Raw genomic sequence first — 23,123 nt, forward strand, 5'->3', positions numbered from 1 at the left:
CAAGTTAAGGTCTTCAACAAAATCATTTTGCACACCCTGTCCTTCAATTTTACTGAGATAAAATTTACTGATACCTCTATGCTCAAAACCTTCACTAGCTCCCTTTCCCCCCATACCTTGTATGATAAATTCTCAGTGTTTGGGTATAATGACAGGGCATCATTGACTCGACGAACGTGAGTTTCAGCAAACTCCAGGAGATAGTGGAGGACAGGTAAGCCTGGCAGGCGGCAATTCATGGAGTGGCAAAGAGTTGGACACAACTTAGTGACCGAACAACAAACAGAGCCTTTTGTCAGGTTGCCTGCAGCTAGCCCACAGGGTGGCAGTGTTGTGGGAAGGTAGAATGTGGGAAGCCTCAGAGCTGACATCCGCAAATTGCAGAGCTGTCTCTAGAAAGCGACCAGGCAAGAAGTCTCCAGGCCAATGGGGTAGCAGGGATGGAAAGGAAACCTGCCTGCTGGCTCCATTCTTCTTCAAGTAAAAGCAGGTATGGATGGGGAATTTTCCTGGCAGTCCAGTGGTTAAGATTCCACCCTTACAACTTAGGGGCTGTGGGTTCAATTTCTGGTCCTGGAACTAAGATACTATATGCTGTGCTATGCTGTGCTTAGTCGCTTAGTTGTATCCAGCTCTTTGAGACCCAGTGGACTGTAGCCCGCCAGGCTCCTCTGTCCATGGGACTGTCCAGGCAAGAATACTGGAGTGGGTTCCCGTGCCCTTCTCCAGGGGATTTTCCCCACCCAGGGATCGCACCCAGGTCTCCCACACTGCAGGAGGATTCTTTACCATCTGAGCCACCAGGGAAGCCCATGTTGTGCAGCATGACCCCAAAATTGAATGAATAAATAAGTACAATAAAGAAAAAAAAAGCAGGCATGGATTCAAATAGTTCTCACAAGTCAGCCCTTTGGCTTTCACCCCTATTTCTTAAAACTCCTAGCATGGATATCTAGCATCAAAAACTCATTTCCCTATTTGACAGTAGACGGTCTCTCCTCCCATCTTACAGCTGAATAAAAACTGTATCCAGGGTTTCTACTCCTCTCAAAGTCTCAGAGTACTAGGGCAAAAGGAGAGAAAGAAGGAATGGAAACTGCAAACATCCCTTTCCCCTTTCATTGCTCTGGTCCGTAGAGGTCTGCCTGTCTGGCCCAAAACCTGATCTGTGCATCCAAGTACCCAGAAGCAGAGGCACATTAACAGGAGCCCAGGGAGTTCACTGTCACGTAGCCCAGGAATCCTCTGCAATGTCACACTGCCTGACTACTGTTCCCTTGCACCAGGGCTGTACCCAGGACCCTGTCACTAACCTGGAGAGTCCCTGCATGACTCCTTCAGTGACAGCAGCCTCAGCCACTGTTTGGAGCCCAAGGGGTATTCCCAGAGCTCAGGAGCAGAAGTGTCTCCACTCTGAGTGAGAAGGTGGGTCCCAGCCCTGCAGGGAAGGGAGTGCAGGTGGCATTCTCTGAGGATGGGCCTCCCTCCTGTCTCTAGCTCCATTTTGGGGGTAGTATTTATGTGATTGCCCTCTCCACTTCCTGTTGTTGTTATTGAGTTGGTAAGTCATGTTTGATTCTTCGCGACCCCATGAACTGCGGCACACCAGGCTTCCTTGTCCTTCAATATCTCCCAGAGTTTGCTCAAACTCATGTCCATTGAGTCAGTGATGCTATCCAACCATCTCATCCTCTGTCACCTCCTTCTCCTCCTGCCTTCAATCTTTCCAAGCATCAAGTTCTTTTTCAAGGAGTTGGCTCTTCATGTCAAGTGGCCAAAATATTCGAGCTTCAGCTTCGCTCCCTAGTGTCAGCTTTTAAACTTCATCTGTAAAATTTGCAGCCATACTCCCTTCAAAACCCATCTCATTTGTTATCTCCTCCAGATGGTATTCCTTGATCTATTCATTTTCAAAATGAAGTTCTACCTTTTATCCACTATGTTATTATAAAAATCAGGACTGTGTCTTTTATCAAGCAATCATTATGATGTCTTCTTCTCTGTTGTGATATCTGTGCCTTAATTCTTTCCCCAGCCATGTGGTACATTGCAGTTGGGTCCATTTGCACCTTTTATCTCACTAAAGTGTGAACTCCATGAGGGGGGAGATGGAGGTCTTTCTTTCTGGATTTCCCACCTCACAAGCCACCCAGGAAGTCTATGCAGTTTTAAATTAAGCACAGTCCTGATTTCACTCTTTGCCTTTTGTTTTATTCACTCAACTCCCTAATCGTCCACCTTATTCTATTCCATTTTTCATGTGGAGTTTGAAGATCTACTTTCCCCCTCTGATTCCGAATTTAGAACTCATTTAATTTAGCAAGTTGATTAATGGGGAGCCAGTACCAGCCAATTATTATGTATATTTTATGTGAGATTCATCCCTCAACACTGGAAGGATGGACTGGAGTGTCACAAGGTAGCCCTACCGATCACACACTCTATCTTCATTACAGTGCCTACCAGTTGTCAACAGTAGGGACAGTCCCCCAGAGGTCCAGTCCATCTTCTGTAAGAGTACCAGTCTGCAAAGAAAAATTAGAATGGGTTTTAACAGAAGATTAGAGCTTTTAATTATAATTTACACAAAGCCCAAGCTCCCAAGAAACCAAAGTATGTTTAGCTGTCCCAAGCCCTTTCTTTTTACATTAGATGTTTATTAAAAATTTTTTCATTATTGTTTATATTTGTAGTAAGTGTGATAATCAGCTCTCCATGAGTTTTCCTGTTTTTTCCTTCTAAGAGCATACTTTTAAAATTTTTATTTTCCATTTGTTCAATGATTCTTTTTAAAATTTAATTTGCTTTTTATATTTGATTAAAGTATAGTTGGTGTAAAATATTCTACAAGTTATAGGTGTATTATATCACTATAGTGATATTTACAATTTTTAAAGGTTATACTCCATTTACACTTATTATAAAATATTGGCCAAGCTCTTACTAGCAAGCATCAAATTTTAAATCAGAGACGAGCACCTGAAGGAAAGATTCAGCCAGTGACAAATGATTCCCAAAAGACCATATTGAAAATTAGGTTGAGTCTAGTCACTAATTACCAAATGCAAGTGTTTATTTTGTTTGTTTATCACCATGACCACTGCTGTTGCTGAATGAGAAAGGTTCAGTGAATAGAAATCCAACAAGAACCAGCTCAGTCTGACTTCTCAGTTGGCACCTGTTGTCTTTCTAAAGCAGAGGTCAGAATTTTTTTCTTTCTTTGCAAGACTGTTTAGTTCCTAGACTGCTATACAGTTCACAGCTATTTCCTAAAAATATGGGTGACATGGTGACTGTCCAGATTGATAACGAAATGTTGATAAAGGGCTTTGAGACTACAGAGAGAAGTGAAGTGCTCATAATAAATATTAATTAATGCCCAGCAATGGGTTTGACTGTTAGATCAAGAGGAAAATGGTGAGGGGGGCTGATTTGCTGCATCAGGGGAAAGTATTTGTCAGATAATGTAGCAGAGAAAGCAAAATGGGGCTGAGTGCTATCACAGCACTTTTAATTTGCCCATTGCTTCACAGTCAGTTATTAATTACAAACCCTACTGTCTTTATGCAATAGGCCAATGGCATTTGGCCTGGTCTACACGCTGTCAGAGCAAGGAGGTGGGTGGCTACCGCTGGCTCAGCTCTAACTGTCAGTAATGCATTGCGAAGTGATAGGAATGTCCTTTTCAACACTGACACCTATGTTTCTGACACTTTTTTTCTTGTAAATCTTCACCGTATAAGACACTGAAGTTTTCAGTTTTCCATCAAATGATGTCTTTTATCATCATAGCACATTTGCATTAGCGCCATGCTTTACAGAGAAGTGTCTGCAGTGCTTTCTCTTCTTACAATTGAGTAAATAGGGTATAGACAGTCTCAGTATAAAGGTAAAATGAGCGGGCAAGGGTCCATTGGCACATAGGCTGGAGAGAAAGAACCAAAATCCAGCCTGTTTGGAGGCTTCCACCAGAAGACAAATGTTAAGTGAATTCTGAAAAGCATGTGGAGAGACAACGTCTGAGCTTCTGGATTAAAGAAACAGGAAAGTTTGTTTTATTAACTAATTTGGACTTCAAGGAGAGCTAACATGCTTCATGTAGGTTATTCCTTCAAGAACAACAACAGCAAAAGAAAAAAGCAAAACATGTACCTCCTATATTTTATAAGGACTCCAATCTGTGTGATTAGATTCCAAAGGCTCTTGAGTTGCTCCATTTCAGCAAGAGTTAGCAACTTAATTCAAACTGAAATGTTTTCCTGATGATTAGATATGTTTTAAAACATCAATATCTTCAACATGAAAACAGAGATGATACCGTAGCAAAAATAGATAAGGGACAAAGTTATTTCTCTACATGAGAATAACCCTTATACAATAAAACTAGCCATAAATGGAAAAAGCACTAAATTACAGTTGCTGTTCTAAAGTGAATAAGATAGAAAAATAAAACTTCTTAGTATAAATACTAGTTCAGGCTTAGACTGAATTGAATAGAAAAGAGAGAAAGAAAACTTGTTTTAAAGAACTTGTAAGAAACCAGTGTAAAACTAGAAATATATGGGAATAAATGTACTCAGAAGCCCAGTGGTGAATATCTTCTAAATTGAAATAACACTAGATGGAAATTCAATTAATTGTGGAGGGTTTTATTCTAACATCATGATGATAGAGTTTTATAATATGAAAGCTAGAAAGAAACAGAATTGTACTTCAGCTATAAAAGTCACACAGAAACTTAGTGTCAAATTCATGATTAGATTTCCCATTTTGCTGATTCCCAATCATGAGTATTTGCATTATAAGATGCCATTACAACATATGGAGTCTGGCCAAGTCTGCTGTCGAGCATCCTTAAGACAGTCTAGCAAAGGAGCGCAAGGATGTGGAAAAGCTTTCTACAGGAACGAAAGGGAACACCTCTGGAAAAATTAGTTTTAGAAACAGATATGTAATGAACACATTTTGTAAATCTCCCTCCTATATTCTACACACTGGTGAGGCTGCTGAGTCAGTAACAGGAATTGTTGTCAAGAGTTGTTCTCTGGCCCTGAATCTAAAAGGTAGCTACTGTTAAGTTAACCTTACAGGTTTCTTTGTCAAAGGAAACTAGAAAAGAATAGAACTGAAATGATGTAAGAGCTACGCCACTTCTACCTGGGGACCAGGATTTGCCAGGTCTTTTCATGGTGTCTCTCCAGCTTGGCCTTTGCTCTCTGTTCCTCTTTGTCTAGGACAAGGAGCCATCTTTTCAGAGCACATGAAGCCCTGAGCACCTGGGCTCATCGGTTCCAGCTGCATCCTGACCTCGTAGCCACGTTCTTACCACCCAGAGTCTGGCTCCCTGCCTGTGGCAGCCCTGGTATCTGTGTGCTGCTGGGCTGCTCACTGCTGAGCCTGGGGCCCATTCTGCCTGACAGCCAAAGCCACAGCTCAGAGATGACTCCCACCTGAGGCAGGTAACCACACCCCAGTGCTTGGCTTATACTTATTTAGCATGCATTTCACTGTGTTTTCATCATCTATGTTTCCCTGTTTTCTTCTTCCTCATCTAGCTTGTGAGCTTCTCAAGAGCTCGGAACATCTCACTAATGGGGCTGTCTGCCAACGTCAGTTATCTAAAAAGCAGCAAAACCTTCATTATTTATTCTCATGAAGACAAAGTGAAGACATGTAGGGACCAGACCAGACCTCTGGATTAGAGCTGGTAAACTGGGTGCCCGAGTGAGGTGACTGATACTGCAGCTTTGCCTGGTCCCCCACAGGAGCCACAAAGAGGGGTCCTGGGACCTGTCCCAGAACAGCTGTCCCCTCCTCCGAACATACTTCCCTTCTGCCACCTTCCAGGCCCTAAGCACAGACAATCTGCCCCAGTCCTGAGGCTCAACATCCTGGGAAGCAAAGTGGAAAAGAGAGACCAGAGTGGGTAAACACAGGTCACAGCCCCTGCTTTCCAGTTCCTGAAGAAAGCAGCGGAGGAGAAATGAATATGCCCCCTTAAGCTCTGGAAAAAGCACCAAGGGAACAGAAATGTTCCTCATATTATTTTTTGCCTGAAAAAAGCCAGTCACTCATAAAAGTGATTACAGTAAGAGATTGTTTTGAAACCCGAAAGAGGCACAAAAATATTAAATTTGACAGGAAAGAAATGCTTGATATGACGGCTAAACCACTTCCTCAGGACTCGGGAGAGCAGGCTTCCAGAACAGGCTCTCACACCAGCTCTGTGTGTGACCCTCGTGGCCTCCGTGTTCCCAGGAGAGTGCTGGGCTAGACAGTCTCTGAGGCCCTTCCCAACTCAGCTATGTCCCCATATCATTAACCTCCAACATGGGGAGTTGAGCTCATACTTTGTCAAAGCACACAAGGTTGATTTGCCCACACATATTGATCCGCTGTGGGGAGACGCAGAAGATTCTCTTTTTCTTCAGCCTCCTCTGTGCGTACACGATGCCTGTGGTCAGGGCAGCTGGCAGCACAGGAGGGACCGCCACAGTGAGGAGGAGCAGGGCCATGGCAATGGTGTCTTGTGGAGAGGCCTGGGGAGGGAGGGACACACAGGTTAGCCTGGCAGAAAGCATGTGCACCCTTCCGCTCCATCTCCTGGCGCACCAGTGGAGTTCTGGAAGCTCAGAATAGTCATCATGAGCCAACTGTCTTGGTTGGACTGAGTATTCTACAGGTTGAGTCTGAGAAATCAACAAATTGTCACCCTCTGCAGAGGAAATGACACCCTGGACCCCCAGCCCACACCCTACTGTCCTTCCTGACCCAGCTTCTCTCCACTCAGCCTTCTGTCCACCCAGAGGGCCACCCCTTCTTTGCCCATCAGGCATTTGCACACCCTCTGGACTCCTGGTCACTGGGACTAGACTTGAGTTGTAATAGTTCACACATGGCCTGACTGTTGCTTTCTCAACAGTTCTACAAACTCCTCCGGCACAGCAGCTGTGCCTCCTTCATCTTTGAAGTCATCTTGGAATTCACCTTACTCGTCACCAGATGCAGAGCCTAGCGCCTTCTGACACAGAGAAGGTGCTCAACACATACGTGGAGTGCCTGAAAACCTGATGAAAACTAGGACCAGGATTCTGCGAAGATCTCAGCATATATTCACTGCTGTGGGTAAGCCAATAAAACTAGCTTGTTCTCACTGGATACATACCCTGAAACAAGCACTGTGTACACACACTGTTTATTTACTCCTCACAACCACCTTGCAATGTAAATACTGTTATTTCCTCCATTTAACCAAAGAGGAAACTGAGACTTAAAAAAGTAAACAACTTTCCCAAGGCCACATGCTGCTTAAATGGTGAGGATATAATCCCTAATCTATTCATCTAGAGGGAGGGCACAAATGTGCATCAAATCACCAAGGCAAGTCTCACAGAATCAGGATTCCAGGCAAGCTACCGAGGATCACAGGACTAATAAAGGCAGGGCCAAGATCAAATCATAGGCTGCATAACTTTCCCATGCTCTGTTAACTAATGGCTTTCCCTCTACAACTTTGCCTATGTTTTTATGAAATTACCTTGATTTTAGCCATAAAGTTCTCTTTTCAGTATTGGAAACATAGATTCAAGTTTAGTAACAATGGCTACTTGGCACATCTTTGGGCCAATTCTAGTTTATCATGAATTCTATCATTTCCTGATTTTTCCAACCCCAGCCACAGAGGAGCTTTAACCCTGAAGACTCAGCCCTGCCTAATGCTGAGCCAGTGCAGATAGAAGCAGCCAAAAGGTCTGCAGGTCCAGACCTACAAGATGGGGTGTACAATGAGAATGCTGCTTTGGTATATATTGGACATTGAGTCTTGCCCAAGAAACTATCATGTGCTATCCCCACCAGGGCTTCCTGGCCCATAGCAGAGGGCTTTTGCTTGTTTTCCTGCTCAATGCTCATGTTCCCCAGATGAAACTGGCACACTGCCTCAAATTCCAGCCCCACTGGTTTTGACTTTTTGCTTCACTCTTTCCAGACTCTATTCTACTGGTGCCCATGTGCCCTGGCCTCCTCTAACCTCCTTCCCCCTAGAAATGCTCTCTGAGAGTTTATTTCAGATTGCAATGACTATGCAGAGCTCAGGTTTGAACATGAACATTGCCTAAAAATTCTCATGACTGCCTTTGCCTCTCCCACACTCAACCACACACTCTTCTATGTCATCACCAATGCCATCATTTGGGGCATTTTAGAGTCCACTCACTCCCAGTTTCATACCTGTGTTTGGATCCTTTTATTCACAATGTTTTATTCTTCCCTATAAGCCCACACTGCTAAGATCCCAGCATGTTATATAGAAATGACTGCAAAATTCATAACAGAATCAGATTCTCAGGATCAGAAAGGACCTCCTGGGTTATTTGTGACAATTCTTTCCTGTACAGCCATCACAACTATTCAGGGAGACATCCAAACAAAACCAGACATCATGAAGCTTATAAAGGGAAGTGGGGATCCATATAGTACACAACTCTGTAAAACCAGACATTCAATTTCATCTCAGAACCTAACAAGAACACAGGGCAACTCATTGACTGCATGGTGTGTTGAGTATTCCCTTGACAATGTACACACTCAAATACAGCAACACTTTCAAACAGTCCAAACGTCTAGGCATGGCATTCACTATCCCCTTTAATCTGATCTAATCCTACCTTATTAGATTTATCTCATAACTGCTTGCTAGTTCCAGAATTCCTTTGTGTTTTTCTTCCTTTGCATTTTTGTCATTCAAATGTGTGTATCCTTACTGCTTTCTAATCTTAAGACCAAATCTTCCCCATCCTATAATGTTTGAGTAGCATGTATTTCCTCTGAGGGAACATGTATTCCTCTGGGCTTGGATATCACAAATGCCACACATGCAGTAACCTTTCACTCCCATCCAGGTGGTGAAAGGAGCTGTGAACTTCACAACTTTTAATAGCTACATCTTCCAATACAATTTCCACTAATCACATGTGGCTATTTTAATTTTTAAAAATTGAAAATTTATTTCCTTTATTACACCAACACATTTCAAGTGCTCAGTGAACACATAGTTAATTGCTAGCAAGTTGACCAGTGTAGAGATATAGAATATTTTAATCATTCTAGAAAGCTCTATTGGATGACATTGATTCTAACCCTTTAGTTAGGTTAAGTTCCTTGAGAAAGTTATCCTATTAAAAAGCCCTACCCCCAAGTACTTACTCCATGGTACTTATATACACCAAGGGCATAGAAAAAACCCATGATTCCAAGGAAGGCCAGGGACACTATGAACTTGAAGGCATCATTGTACAGTTTGAAGTTCAGAGGCCGGGGGTAGAGGATGGATCTCACCAAGTCCCCTTTGGCTGTATTGTAACCTACACAAAGATAATCACAAGTAGTGTAAGGTCCTTTAATACATTTTTCCCTAAAACCAAAAAGAAAAAAAATGGTTTGCACTGAATTAAGAATTGGTTAATAGACTCATTTGAAAATGGAATTAAAACAGTATTGTTGTGACCTAACAGTTTTACATTTATTGTTCTTCCAAGTTGCCAGGAATAATAAATGGTGTTCACTTAGCTCATCTCAATTTCTCTTGCTCTGGAGGGCAGTGCTTCAATGGCTCAAACAGTGTAACCCCCACTTCACATATGGGGCTGAGAAAACAGACCAAGGAGGGGATGAAGGCAATGACCAGACAACAAGAGATGCTGAGAAGAAGACTTACAGAAACATATGTGTTGAAAGTAATGGAAAATTAAGAGAAAAGTAAAGCACAAGGCAAGTAATTATATATGCCTCTGGTCATGTTGTTCTTAAATTCAAAAACCTTCCAGGACACACACATTTTATTTTATTTTATTTTTACTTTATTTTACAATACTGTATTGGTTCGCCATACATTGACATGAATCCACCACGGGTGTATACAAGCTCCCAATCCTGAATCCCCCTCCCACCTCCCACCCCATATCATCTCTCTGGATCATCCCCATGCACCAGCCCCAAGCATCATGTATCCTGTATCAAACATAGACTGACACTTCGTTTCTTACATGATAGTATACATGTTTCAATGCCATTCTCCCAAATCATCCCACCCTCTCCCTCTCCCTCAGAGTCCCAAAGTCCGTTCTATACATCTGTGTCTCTTTTGCTGTCTCGCATACAGGGTCTTCATTACCATCTTTCTAAATTCCGTATATATGTGTCAGTATACTGTATTGCTGTTTTTCTTTCTGGCTTACTTCATTCTGTATAATCGGCTCCAGTTTCATCCATCTCATTAGAACTGATTCAAATGTATTCTTTTTAATGGCTGAGTAATACTCCATTGTGTATATGTACCACAGCTTTCTTATCCATTCATCTGCTGATGGACATCTAGGTTGTTTCCATGTCCTGGCTATTATAAACAGTGCTGCAATGCACATTGGGGTACATGTGTCTCTTTCAATTCTGGTTTCCTCGGTATGTATGCCCAGCAGTGGGATTGCTGGGTCATAAGGCAGTTCTATTTCCAGTTTTTTAAGGAATCTCCACACTGTTTTCCATAGTGGCTGTACTAGTTTGCATTCCCACCAACAGTGTAAGAGGGTTCTCTTTTCTCCACATCCTCTCCAGCATCTATTGCTTGTAGACTTTTGGATCGCAGCCATTTTGACTGATGTGAAATGGTACCTCATTGTGGTCTTGATTTGCATTTCTCTGATAATGAGTGATGTTGAGCATCTTTTCATGTGTTTGTTAGCCATTCATATGTCTTCTTTGGAGAAATGCCTATTTAGTTCTTTGGCCCATTTTTTGACTGGGTCGTTTATTTTTCTGGAGTTGAGCTGCATAAGTTGCTTGTATATTTTTGAGATTAGTTGTTTGTCAGTTGCTTCATTTGCTATTGTTTTCTCCCATTCAGAAGGCTGTCTTTTCACCTTACTTATAGTTTCCTTTGTTGTGCAGAAGCTTTTAATTTTAATTAGATCCCATTTGTTTATTTTTGCTTTTATTTCCAGTATTCTGGGAGATGGATCATAGAGGATCCTGCTGTGATTTATGTCGGAGAGTGTTTTGCCTATGTTCTCCTCTAGGAATTTTATAGTTTCTGGTCTTACGTTTAGATCTTTAATCCATTTTGAGTTTATTTTTGTGTAGGACACACACATTTTAGAATAAAGTTCAAATTTGTAGGCATGGCATTTGAGGTCTCCCGCCTTATCCCTAGTCCCTGCTCCCTGGTCCCAGAAGACCTTCATGCATTCCTTCTTTTATGTTTCTTGGACACAAGTTAGCCTATTTTTCCAGCTCTCTGATGTGATTGGCTAAATCCTTCCCATGGTATCATGTTTGGCTCAAAATACCATCTCTTCAAATAAGTATTTCCAGAATTCTACTCCCATATTTCATAATCAAAGTAATTTCTCCCTCTGTCTGTAATTTAGAGCTGGTATTTGCCAGTTTTAAGAAAGGATAAAAACCAACTTGGTTGTATGACATCCCTCTATGCTCTGTGTTTTGTTAACTATAAATCCATTTGTCTCTTGTATCAAATCATAATCTTCTTTGCGGGCAAAGAGTATCTCACATTTGCTTTTCTTTAGCCCTCTATGCATAGCACTTAGTAGATACTCATTCACCTCTAAAGTACTGGCAAAAAAAATTGGCTACTATATATTTCAGACATGAATCAGTATTGTAAGTATAAAGCATGCTTTAATCCCCCTTCTTGATGAACATCTGCTCTCCTCAAACATGACTTTGTAGACTTTGAAGGAAAACAGCCAAATTTTCTCTAACCTGTTGCTTTAGCGTTTTACAAGCTCAGATCAGTAGTTTCCATGATCTCCACCCATGAGCTTTTTCTTAGGCAGCAGCTTGAAGGATATTCTCATGCCCACTGACTATTTTGAGCATAAAAATCCCTCAAACCTTGATATTTTTGATTAAAAAACTAGGTAGAACAGTTGAATCATGGACTAAACTAAAGCATAGCAATATCAAATGCAAGATATATTTTGGGTCTATAAATATATGGGGTGGCAGAAACACAGGAGTAAATACAGAGAGCTGAGACCAGATCATGGAAGGTATTGACCATGTAATGTCATGTGAAAGAGTGGGAGTAATATGGGTCGTCTTGAAACATTCTTGAGCATGGTATTTATGAATTGCTCCAAACTATGTTTTAGAAGTGTGACTTGCTGACAGATTGAGGAATAGGTTAGAGAAAAATTAAGCAAAGCATAAAAAAACAATATTTAAGGTGAAAGTTAAAGTGATACTTTCAAATAAATATTTCTTCTGTAATAATTTAGACATGAGACGATAGCTTCAGTTCGGAGGGAGACAGGATGCAGGAGGTATTTGCAGAATCTGTAGGATGTGGTGCCTTATTTGGTAGGAGAGAAAATGAGGAGTAAAGACAATATGAAGAAACTTGCTAGATGGTGATGATGTCTACAGAAAGAGGCACTAGAGGAGGATGAGTCCCCTTGTAGATGCCTTGACTTTGAAGCATCTTTGGACCTGTTGAAGGCGTCCAGTAAAAACCTTGAGATAACAGCCTGGCATATGACTCTTTGAAAAGAAAAGTTTCTTAAGTGATCATGGATGAAACTATTTTCTTGGTAATCACTTAGAGGAAGTACAGAGTGAAAAGAGAAGAAGTCTATGGACACAGAGTAAAACCAAGAACCCAGTTTTGCCTTTGAGGAAGTGTTCTTCATCCCTGTATGCACTTCATCACAAACAACAGTATTCACAATGAACAGTTCAGTTGGAAATGGCAGCAACCTGGAATAACAAGCATTTCATTGGAAACCAGAATGTGACAAACTCCATGACTGTAAACAAGATTTCCCTAATCCAGCTCCCCCACCTCTGATCATGGACCATGTTTACAAAAATGAAATTTACTGACCTGTTTGCAAAACGACTGCTCTTACTGGTCCCTGCCCAGAGGGCTTGACCTGAATAACTTCTGTTCCACAGAAAAGGACATGTTTCCGATAATCTTCCAAGCTGTGGGATTTCCAGGCTGTGGTGTTCTCCGCATGGGGCAATGGTGTCTTTATAACAGGTATACTTTCTCCTAAAGAAGATGGTATTTTGTTGATTTTGTGTGAACTTGGGTAGTAATTTAGAGCTGGTATTCACCAGTTTCAAGAAAGGATAGAAACCACAGTTAATCTGTTCATTCTTATCTCAAGAGTCAGATGACTATTCTTAAGGATGTTAGTGATGCAAGCAGTGGTATACTTGATTATCTTTCAAATATTTGTTTACGATTTGGTTATCTTTCCCATACCTGGCCAGTATGGTTTGCTGTTTTTTATTTCAAAAGCATCCCATTTTAGAGAAAGGAGTTGCCACTTAATCATTTTCCTAAGTTTTCTTTAAGCCCAGCACTATTCTGGGCATGAAGAAGCTACAAAGCATGTGTATAGTTATTGTACTTGCCTCTTATTCACTTGTTTATCTGTCCATTCATCCACTGATTTGGCAAATATGTCTAAGTGCTTATTCCATCCCAGGCATTGCTCTAGATGCTGGCAACATAATCATGAATAAGACAGAAATTCTGACCTCCTAAAGCTCAGGAAGCCAGAACCGTAAATATCAGTAAATAATTAATTAAAACAGTGTGGTAAATATTTAGATAGCAGAACCAGGTGATCTGAAGATCCAGCCCAAAAGGAAAATCAGGAAAGATTTTGTGTGCAAGTAATAGGTGACAATTGAAAGGCAATAAGCTCAGTTAGCTTAAGGAGGAGGGGAGAGTGTTCTTAGGAGATCTAAGAGAAAGAGCATGGTGTGCTCTGGGTATTAATGGCAGTCGAGGGTGTTTGGATGTTGAGTTTGGGGTAGAGAAAAGCAGCCCTGGAAGTACAGAGATGGGTGAGAAATGATGCCTGCAGGAAATATGTACAATATTCTCAATACTCTTCATGCTGGGGTGGAAGGAGAGGGAAACAGATGAAGACTGTCAAAAGGTACCAACTTCTCAATAAGATAAATAAATAGTAGGGATGTAATGTAAACATGATAAATATGACTAACACTGAATATGATCAATACTGTCGCATGCTATATATGAAATTTGTTTAAAAAAAAAGAAAAAGAAAGAAAGAAATTTGTTGTGAGAATAAATCCTAAGGGTTCTCATAAGAAATTTGTTTTATTTCTGTAATTTTTTATTTATTTATTTTCTGTGAGATGATGGATGTTTACTGAACTTGTAATCATTTCATGATGTAAGCCAAGTCACGCTATACACCTTACATTTATACAGTGTTGTATGTTAATTACATCTCAAAGAAAAAAAAATATTCTTCATGATCTTTTTTGGAGCTTGCAGTGAAAGAGAAATTAATGTAACAAGATAGGACCTCTCTTTCCTATTCCTCTTTCTGGATGACCTCAGCTGTACTTCCATTAATTAGCGTGTCTAAAAAGATATACTAGTAATGCCTAGCTCCAGCTTTCCTCTCTCCTGGGCCCTTGTTTGGTGCTTCTCAGTTGTTGGTTGTTCATCCCAACCTGGATATTCTACTAGCCTCTGGAATTCAGCATTTCTAAAATCTGTATCAATATCTTTAGCCCTAAATCTCCTCTTTAAATTTCTGTTTCTCTTATGGTCTTTACCTTGTTGCTGAGTCACAGATTTACAGTCTCAGAACCGTTTTGATTCCTCCTCTTTCCACAATCTGCCTTTTCACAGAATGATTTTCCAAGTCCTAACATACCTTCCTCTGAGTGTCATTCTTGGACTCTTGCATCTAGGTCCCAGTGGCTTAAATGGCAGTCATTGTCTGGTTCTTGGTAATTGCATTAACAATGGATTAGCTGTGATTTGTTTAGTTCTCTGAAGTGCAAACATGTCCTCTGGGTAATTTGAGGCTACAATGGAACTAAATCTTTTTTATAAATAAACATCTCAGCTTTAAAGTCCTGAATTAGGAAAATCCCCAATTCTTCCTTATGTGTTTTGTCTTTAGTCTTGCACCTACTACCATACTCACAAAGCTTCTGACACCAGAGGTGTAGGGTTTTTTTCCTCCACAACATGCAATTCTGTGACATCGGCTGATTGTCCTATAATTTAACTCAATTAAATTCAATTTTGATACCATCTATCTGGAGATAGTGTCACATTCCACAGGTTAAGGGCTCGGTCCTATAAGACTGTCCCCACCCCATTCAGATGTCAGTTGCAAATCCAGTTTGTCATCTGTGCTTCTAAAACATGACCCATAAATCTGAGGTTCCCATGATCCCTTCCTTGGATTCAGTTAATTTTATGAAGTGGCTCACAGAATTCAGGGAAATGCTTACTTATATTTAGCTGTTTATTAAAGAGTATTATAAAGGATACAGATGGACAACCAGGTGAAGGGATACTGGGAACGGTCTGGGAGAGCTCTGAGTACAGGAACTTCTGTCCCCCTGGAGTTGGGGTGCCTCATATTCCTGGTATGTGGGTGTGCTCATTCACCTGGAAGCTCTTTGAACCCCATACTATTAGGATTTTATGGAAGCTTCCTCATGTAGATGTGATTAATTATCAACTGCATTTCCAGCCTTTCTTCCCTCCATAGAGAATGGGGGTTGAGGTTGAAAATTCCAAGTTTTTAATCATGGTTTGGTCTTTCTGGGGACCAGCCCCCATCCAGGAGCCATCCAGGTATCCACCAACAGCAGCCTCATTAGAGCAAGAGGTGCTCCTAGTGCTTTTATCAAGTAGGAATTTACAAGTGTTTCAAGAGCCCTGTGACAGGAACTGGGTCAGAGACTAATATATCTATTTTCTCTTATCTCCCATTCTCCGAACTGTTCCTCCCCTCCAGTCCCCTCTTTTAGTCTTCCCAAACCATTTCCAGATGAATCCTAACAGAGGCCCCTTTTATTATCTCATTCTTTTCTCAAAAATCCTTCAACCTTTTTCTTTTTTTTTGCCATTACTAATAAGCCTCAAACTCTCCTGCTAGGTTGTCAGAGCCACCACCATCTGAGCATCCATGGCTGTTATTACCCTACACAGACTTCAGCTAAACTAGGCCAGGGATGTATTCTATTACTGACTCCCATTCTTTGCCAGTATTCTTCCTCGACTTTCCCTAATGTTGTACAACCAGATATTTCAGATACCAAAAAAAAAAAAAAAAAAAATCAACTAGGAGTTCAAAAAGAATAAGCTTCAGAGACAAAATAAAAATGCCAATAACACTTCTGGCCTCATAGATTTAAAATGCCCTAGAATCAGTTGAAACTGTCATCAGATTTTTGCTATTCAATTAGCAAGATAATGCTATATTTCCTACTTGGAAATACAGTTGTACTGATTATAGTTATACAAGTTTAGGTTCTTTCTCGTGATCTAGGTAATATCAGAGGACAAGGACTTTGACATTTGAAATTTTTATATTCAGCATTTTCCCAGGGATCCCAGGAAAGTATGGATTCTCCAAACAAAAATTTGGATGTCTATGTAGGCTGGAGAGGGTTTCAGAAGGAAAGACACTCACAGCCAACTGTTCAGTTGGATTCTGAGACCCGAAGATCCTGGCTGCTGTGAAGTTGAAACTCCCTCCTTTGTCCACAATGAGCCAGATGTCTCCACATGGCGACAGTGCTTTGAAAGGTCAGGTCCTTGTTTATTTATACTTCTGGGACCATCAGATTATAAGCTACTTGAGGGCAGGGACCTTTTCTAATTTCTCTTGTTGATTCTAGCACACAGTGCAGTACTGGCACATAGCAGGCATCTCCGAAACTTTATTTAATAAGTGGATGAATGAGTAAATAAATGAAAGAGAGACAGGAGTGAGAGAGAAGAAAGGAAAATGGGAAGAGAGGAGATCTGATCTGTCCACTGACTACAAGCTTGTCTGACAGCATATAAACATGAAATAACCTCTTAGGGGAATGCCTGTGTCTAGCTCAGATCACTACATGATTCTGCACATATGATTCAGATAGATCAGTAATTCTAATGAGCAGAGGAGGGTGAGGGATTGCGGCAGAGTGAAAGTTACCCTTCCCCCTCATAATTATCCCTAAGAGAACGAGGAACAGTAGTTGCAAGCGTAGGCTCTGGGGACAAAACGGCTGGGTTTAAGTATTTTATTTTCTTCATAGAACTTACTGTTATTGGGAATTTAAGTCATTTATCTGCCTTCATGTTTTCTGTCCCCGACTAGAGTCCGCTGCACGAGGGAAGAATCTGCCTGTTCACTGCTATCTCCCCAGCACCTAGTAGAGCGTCTGCTCCATAGCAGGGGCTAATAAACACTTGTGGAATGAATGAATGAATAAACAAATGAATTCTAATTTCAGCTCTACCACTTTCAAGCTGTATAACTTAGGCAAATAAATTACCCTCTCTGGACCTCAGCTTTACAGAGGTTGTGGACTGAATGAACAAACGTGTAAAATGCTAGCATAACACCTAACACTTATGAGAGCTAAGAAAAATTAGCTATTGCTACCAGGAAGAAATTTCTCCCCATGGTACTCCCTTTTTCCTCTGGACCCTTCGGAAAGAGCTAAATCTTGAAGGGGATCACTGTCTCAGGAGGCACAAGAAAAGAGCAAGGGACTGGCTTTTGAGTTTCAGAAGTCACTCATAAATTTCCCGTAAATTTTAGAGACCATCTGAGAGTAAGAACAAAGCTTTTCTGCTCATCTTGCCTTTCTTTCACCACGTTTCTAGCCAAATGAAAATCCAAGGAGTAGGAATTGGAAGAAAGTCTAAAGAGAGCTTGGATACTGTATGTCTATGAGAGAAGGGGCCTGAACCAAATAGGACATGGAAACATTCTATAAGTTTGTGGAAACTGAAAGGAAACATCACTGGGGTCTGCCTCATTTCTGGTAGATAGGTCCCTGACGTTCCCCGAGCATTCCCTGAGCTCTGAGTGGTGTGAGGCAACCACAGAGAGGAGTGTGTCCTAGACCAGAGGCCTCTCCCCAGGACCTGGCACAACTTCTGTAGCCAGAAATTTCTGTAGCCAGACTAGAATAGGGGCATGGTGGGGGGTTCCTGCTAACTGCTGGGGAGGTCCTGCTAACTGCTGGGATACCTGACTTATATCAGATGCTTCACACTACACACTTTCAAGAAGAGCCAAATTTGAAGCCAAAATTAAAATGAAGTGTACGTATAAAATAAAGTTGAGCTTTTTGCATAGTGGAGTTTATGACGAGAGGATGAGGTTAAGATGATGCTAAGGAAAATCCTGCAATGCGCATGGTGCTATAAATGGGACTAATCCCGAGAAAGGAAAAGGCAAGGAGACACAAAACACAGAAACAGTAGCTGGACCCCTCCTCAAATCATTGTCTTCGCTCCTATGGTCCCTCGTGCCTGGAAGCCAATCCACCTCCAACTCGGACCCTTTCACTCATTAGCTGAGCAGCACTAGTCTCTTTACTTCAGTTTCCCTATATGTAAATTGGGTATTATAATAGCGCCTAGTCTAATTTGTTTTATGCTACAATGAAGTGAGATATAAAAGTTGTTTATGAAAATATAAATTGCTATACAGATGCTAGGAATATTTGCTACTCTTCTTACATAAAGACTTCTGTATATATAAAGGACTATTTTTGCACATGGAGGATATTACCTGAGTCACATTTGTGAATCCATACTCAAGAAATACAGTTGCAGTTTCAGGAATCTAACCTTAATCTAATTACTCCATCAGGATCCTTCCCAGGAATACATAGTGAGTGGGAGGATCTAGTCAAGCTATGTAATAAAATATTCAAAGCATGCTGGTACTGAGGTCTGTTTCAAGAAATTAATGAGAAAGAGATGGATATATTTCTATTTTATGATTTTAAAAAGTTGACTTTATCAGTACTTAGGCTGCATAGATATTAATGCTGATGACTTTGTTTTTCCTGAAACAGGCCCTCAGAAAAGCCACTGACCATTTGAGGTCATTTTAGGTCAACTTTGCACCTTTGTTAAAAGGTGGCATTTTTGCCTTTGCTGCTTCTCTGGGACTTTCTGAGCTTTCGTAAGAATCAGGCAAGCAAGATCCTCCAGGTCAGTAGACCCAGGGGAGTAAACCCAGCTGTGTGTCCCCTCTCTATTCTCACTGCCATGCTCTCTTGCCTTCAGAGACACTGTGCTTGGTTGTCAGGCTATTGGGAACTAGAGATAGTCATTGCCTCTGAGTGAAGAGCACGGTTTTCTTAGGTGTGAGGCTTGTACTTGAGATACTATGGCAACATTCTGGATGAGAGATATGATCAGTATGCAAATCGTCATCACTACCATTACAAGGCAGTTAGATCTTAACACATTGGGGTATTTTGTAATTATACTGCACATATTTACATTTACTACATTTTCTTGTCTCAGTTTTAAATTAAGCAGGCTCATCTTTAATGAGGAATATGCTTCTGTTGAACAATTTAAGGATTAGAGAATGACTCTCTTTATGTTTAGGTGATGTTAAAAAGTTTTGTGCATGTGTTTTTTCTTTTCCTTGTCTTTACACTATTTGGAAACAGAAAAACGCACCAACTGTAAACACAAAAGACCAACAATTTCTTTTTCGTGGTTCCATATGGTGTTTTTCTTCTTTTATTAAGATGCCCTGTGTATTTTCTTCTTTTTGGCTTAAAGAATATGTTATAGATAGTGCCTTACTAATTACACAAATTCAAATGGACTGTACAAAGTACAAATTAGGACAAGGATAGTTCAAGCCATAACTAGAAAACCAGTTTTATGCTCAGTAAGATCAACTGGAAACACGATTCTAAAGAACAGAACTGTTTTACTGCCTTTCTGGAAGACCCAACTCAATCTTTCTCCCACTGAAAACTGGGGCTCAGTTTTCCATCTACAGAATACAGGGCTGGATAAAATCTCTATGCCCTGTCAATTGTGAGGTGACAGTTTTTGTCTGTGTTTTGTTCTAACAGGTGTATAAACCATCCTCATATTTATAAAGAGACTGTGCATCAAACAGTATGGTCTTCTCACCCACCTTTGAACTCAAAGAATCTTATTCCTCTCTCTCATGGGGTAATTAATTAATTCCAAGTTGTATCAGTCTTTTCTTCTAGTTTCATATGTATTGTGGTTTTCATTCTTATATTTTTAAATCTTCCTTATCTACATATATTGTTTTCATTCACATGAATAGTCAGGATGTGTCTTCCCCATCTATCTCTCAATACCTTTGTTGCTGTTGTTCAGTCACTTAAGTTATGTCCATAAAGCAGGTAAGTGTATGCTGATCTGCTTTGCTCACTTGGCCTGGTTGTTGGAAGGAAAGAAAGAGGAAGCTCCATGACAACTGCCTACCTGTGAGCATGCCTTCATTCACCACACAACTTCCATCAATCAGAACAGCATCACAAGGCAACGAAAGCTTTCCTGGAAGAATAAGAACATCTCCAGGAACCAAGAGTCGGGATTCCAGCTCTTGCAAACCTATATAAGAGCAACATTTTCATGATCAGATGAACGTTTCATGTTTTTACCTAACAATAAAAACAGCTGAGAACTCTTATCAACTTTTTGATCAAGAACTACCCTGCATGCTCACCTGCTCCAGCCTCTTTCCACTCAACTGCAGATTCCCAGGAAACTAGGATTAGGGAATTGGTGTCTGGGTCTTAGGAAAGGATTTGCTCAGCAATAAGATCCCATCTTGATCCTAGTACCTGGGATAGCACTCTGTCCACGGGAGACCCTTAAGGGCATTGTCCATGGAAGAGTGCCCTTTGTGTCTGCTTACATCCTTTAGCTGGGTTCCTGACCCCCTGTAGCACACTCAGTACTTGGATCAGGGCCCATGTAAACACTCCAGACAACTTCCACTGCTCTGGAGTGCAGCTCCTCACTTCCTGCTGAGAGCCGTCGTCACCTCAGCCCAGGTAACTCTGAGCAAATGCCTACTGTCCATCCAGCCATCCATAAGCCTTATACAGGTCTGGTTTCCATATAACAGATACAAATATATGCTGCTGGGTCTGTTTGAGATGGTTAGTTAGCAAATCAAAAAGCCTTAAGAAGGCTTACCCAGTAACATCCCAATGAGTGAAATATGGAGTACAGAGGGGATTTGGAATAAACCAGACATTGAGTAGAAAGAGTTCAATCAGGGCTGGGGTCAGGGTGAGGCATGCCAGGCACCTAAGGTACAGAATTCAACAAGGGGCTCACTCTCAGTATCCTGCAGGCGCAAGTCAGCATTCTTCTGACCTTGCTGCCTTAAATTTTCAATCTATGATGGCTTGTTTGCCTTACCCAGCCCCAGTCCTCAGTATCATCAAAAAAGACTTCCTCCTTGACTAATCATCGAAACAAATGAGACCAACTCCACTCCAAATACTAGGATGCTGATGAAAGCAAAACACATCACTTACCTTTGCCTTTTACGGTGATCTTGACCTGGACTTTGTTGTGATCCTCCACGAGGTTGTGCAGCTTCACTGATTGCTGTAAATTTAAAGTCAGCATTTAAATATTAGATAATCCGTATCCTGAAAACCACCTGATCTCAATACAGTAAATGCTGAACCTGCTGCCACAGTCAAACTGACTCTGGGAAAGACTCATCTACTTTCCAAGCTCCTACTTTCCTGTTTCAACCCCTACCTCGCTCAACTCCCTATTCAGAGCAGCAAGTATGCTCATTAGCTTAAGCTATTTCAATCCCAGGAAAAATGATGCACAGCCAATTTCACCGGCTAAAGCTAAGGAGCTGAGACTTCATTTCTGGAAGATGCATGATTAGACTGAAGAAAACCAATGACACCACAAACAGGTTACTCCCCTTCTCTGTGTCTCTGTTGCTCTGTCTGTAAAAAGCAAAGCTGAATTTGATCTGTAAGGGGTTTCCATTGTAAGAGCCTCTGAATATTTAGGTTGTATTTTGATTGCACGTGGAACAACCATCACCTCTTCTATGAACTGGTAGATTTTCATATTGGATAATTCTGCAGACTGGAGTCATACTGCTCTATTTGGAATTCTGGTGCTACCACTTTTGAGTTATTCAGCCTGTTTAACCCCCTTTTCCTCATCTAAAGGCGGAGGTAAGAACAGTATCTATTTTATATGGTTATTTTAACCTACTTTATGCTTATTTTACTTATCACTTCGGATAGTACTCATTACTATAGTATGAGTTTGATGAGAGTTGATGATTAATAAGCTGTCATTAAAGAAACAAAACAAAACACTTTTCTGAGTACATCAGCTGAACAAATTCACTTGAAGTGGGATTCATTGAGATACGACCCTGACAAAGTGGAGAGAATGGAAGCAGCCTGGAGAAGTAGAGGAAGCATCTCCTAGGATAACTCAGGGAATGAGAAAACAGAGGTGAGAGAGGATGTGATCCACAGAGTCATCTAAACTGACTCTTAGGCCACCAGCCAGAGGCGAGTGCAATGCCAGACCAACCGGAGCCTCCCTGGAAGGCTGTGTATGGATGTCAGTTACTCAGATATCTCTAAGTAGAAGAGATCTAAATACTGTCAACAGTACTTAACCACCATAATTTAGCTTACCATACAGCTTACCATAATTCAAATATAATAAAACTTCTCTTCAGATATTAAATTATTTTTGTCTATTTTGTTGATAATGTTTAATGTTATAAATGTCACCAGGCTTAAACAAGAATTGCACACAATTATGCAACTTTCCTCTTGAGAGAACATAATGAGTTTGGTAAGTTTGGTATTAATATTTATGTAGAACAATTTACTATTTATTTCAGTTTTGCTTGAAAACCTAAACTTCAATCATTTGGGCCAACTGAGTGGAAGAAGTGATATTACTGTTGGGCACAGATTCATTGGCCTAAGGTGACTTACTGAGGCTTACCTGTTGGCGCATTCATTTAATTATGGATGACAATGAGAACGTGGTTTGGTAGCAAGACCGCTGGATTCATTCAGGATTCCTGAGTGGTGGGTCAGGCTTACCCACCAACCAGTCAGGTACCCCTATATGACTAACACATTTCACTGTATAAGCTGTTTCCTTTGTCAACAGACAACAATGAATTGGATCATTTTCAGGTTCCCTTCAAGCTCTACAAAAACATGATACTGATTTATTTTGCATATCAAAGATTCCTTCAGACTTCCAAGGCTTCATAGGA

The 23,123-nt window shown here is 40.9% G+C and overlaps 1 protein-coding gene across 1 annotated transcript in view; it reads right to left on the minus strand.

Annotated features, from left to right (window-relative positions):
- Positions 1–23,123, minus strand: part of ATP13A5 (ATPase 13A5) — a 115,849-nt gene that overhangs the window by 50,655 nt on the left and 42,071 nt on the right. The window contains exons 8-13 of the mRNA XM_040267447.1: positions 21,376–21,448; positions 20,309–20,437; positions 12,902–13,072; positions 9,205–9,362; positions 6,351–6,539; positions 2,464–2,525 (exon numbers count right to left, since the gene is read on the minus strand). Coding sequence (XP_040123381.1) covers positions 2,464–2,525; positions 6,351–6,539; positions 9,205–9,362; positions 12,902–13,072; positions 20,309–20,437; positions 21,376–21,448 — 782 coding nt within the window. The remainder of the gene's footprint in view (positions 1–2,463; positions 2,526–6,350; positions 6,540–9,204; positions 9,363–12,901; positions 13,073–20,308; positions 20,438–21,375; positions 21,449–23,123) is intronic.

The sequence above is a fragment of the Oryx dammah genome, unplaced genomic scaffold (genome assembly GCF_014754425.2).
Source record: "Oryx dammah isolate SB20612 unplaced genomic scaffold, SCBI_Odam_1.1 HiC_scaffold_2, whole genome shotgun sequence".
Taxonomy (NCBI): domain Eukaryota; kingdom Metazoa; phylum Chordata; class Mammalia; order Artiodactyla; family Bovidae; genus Oryx; species Oryx dammah.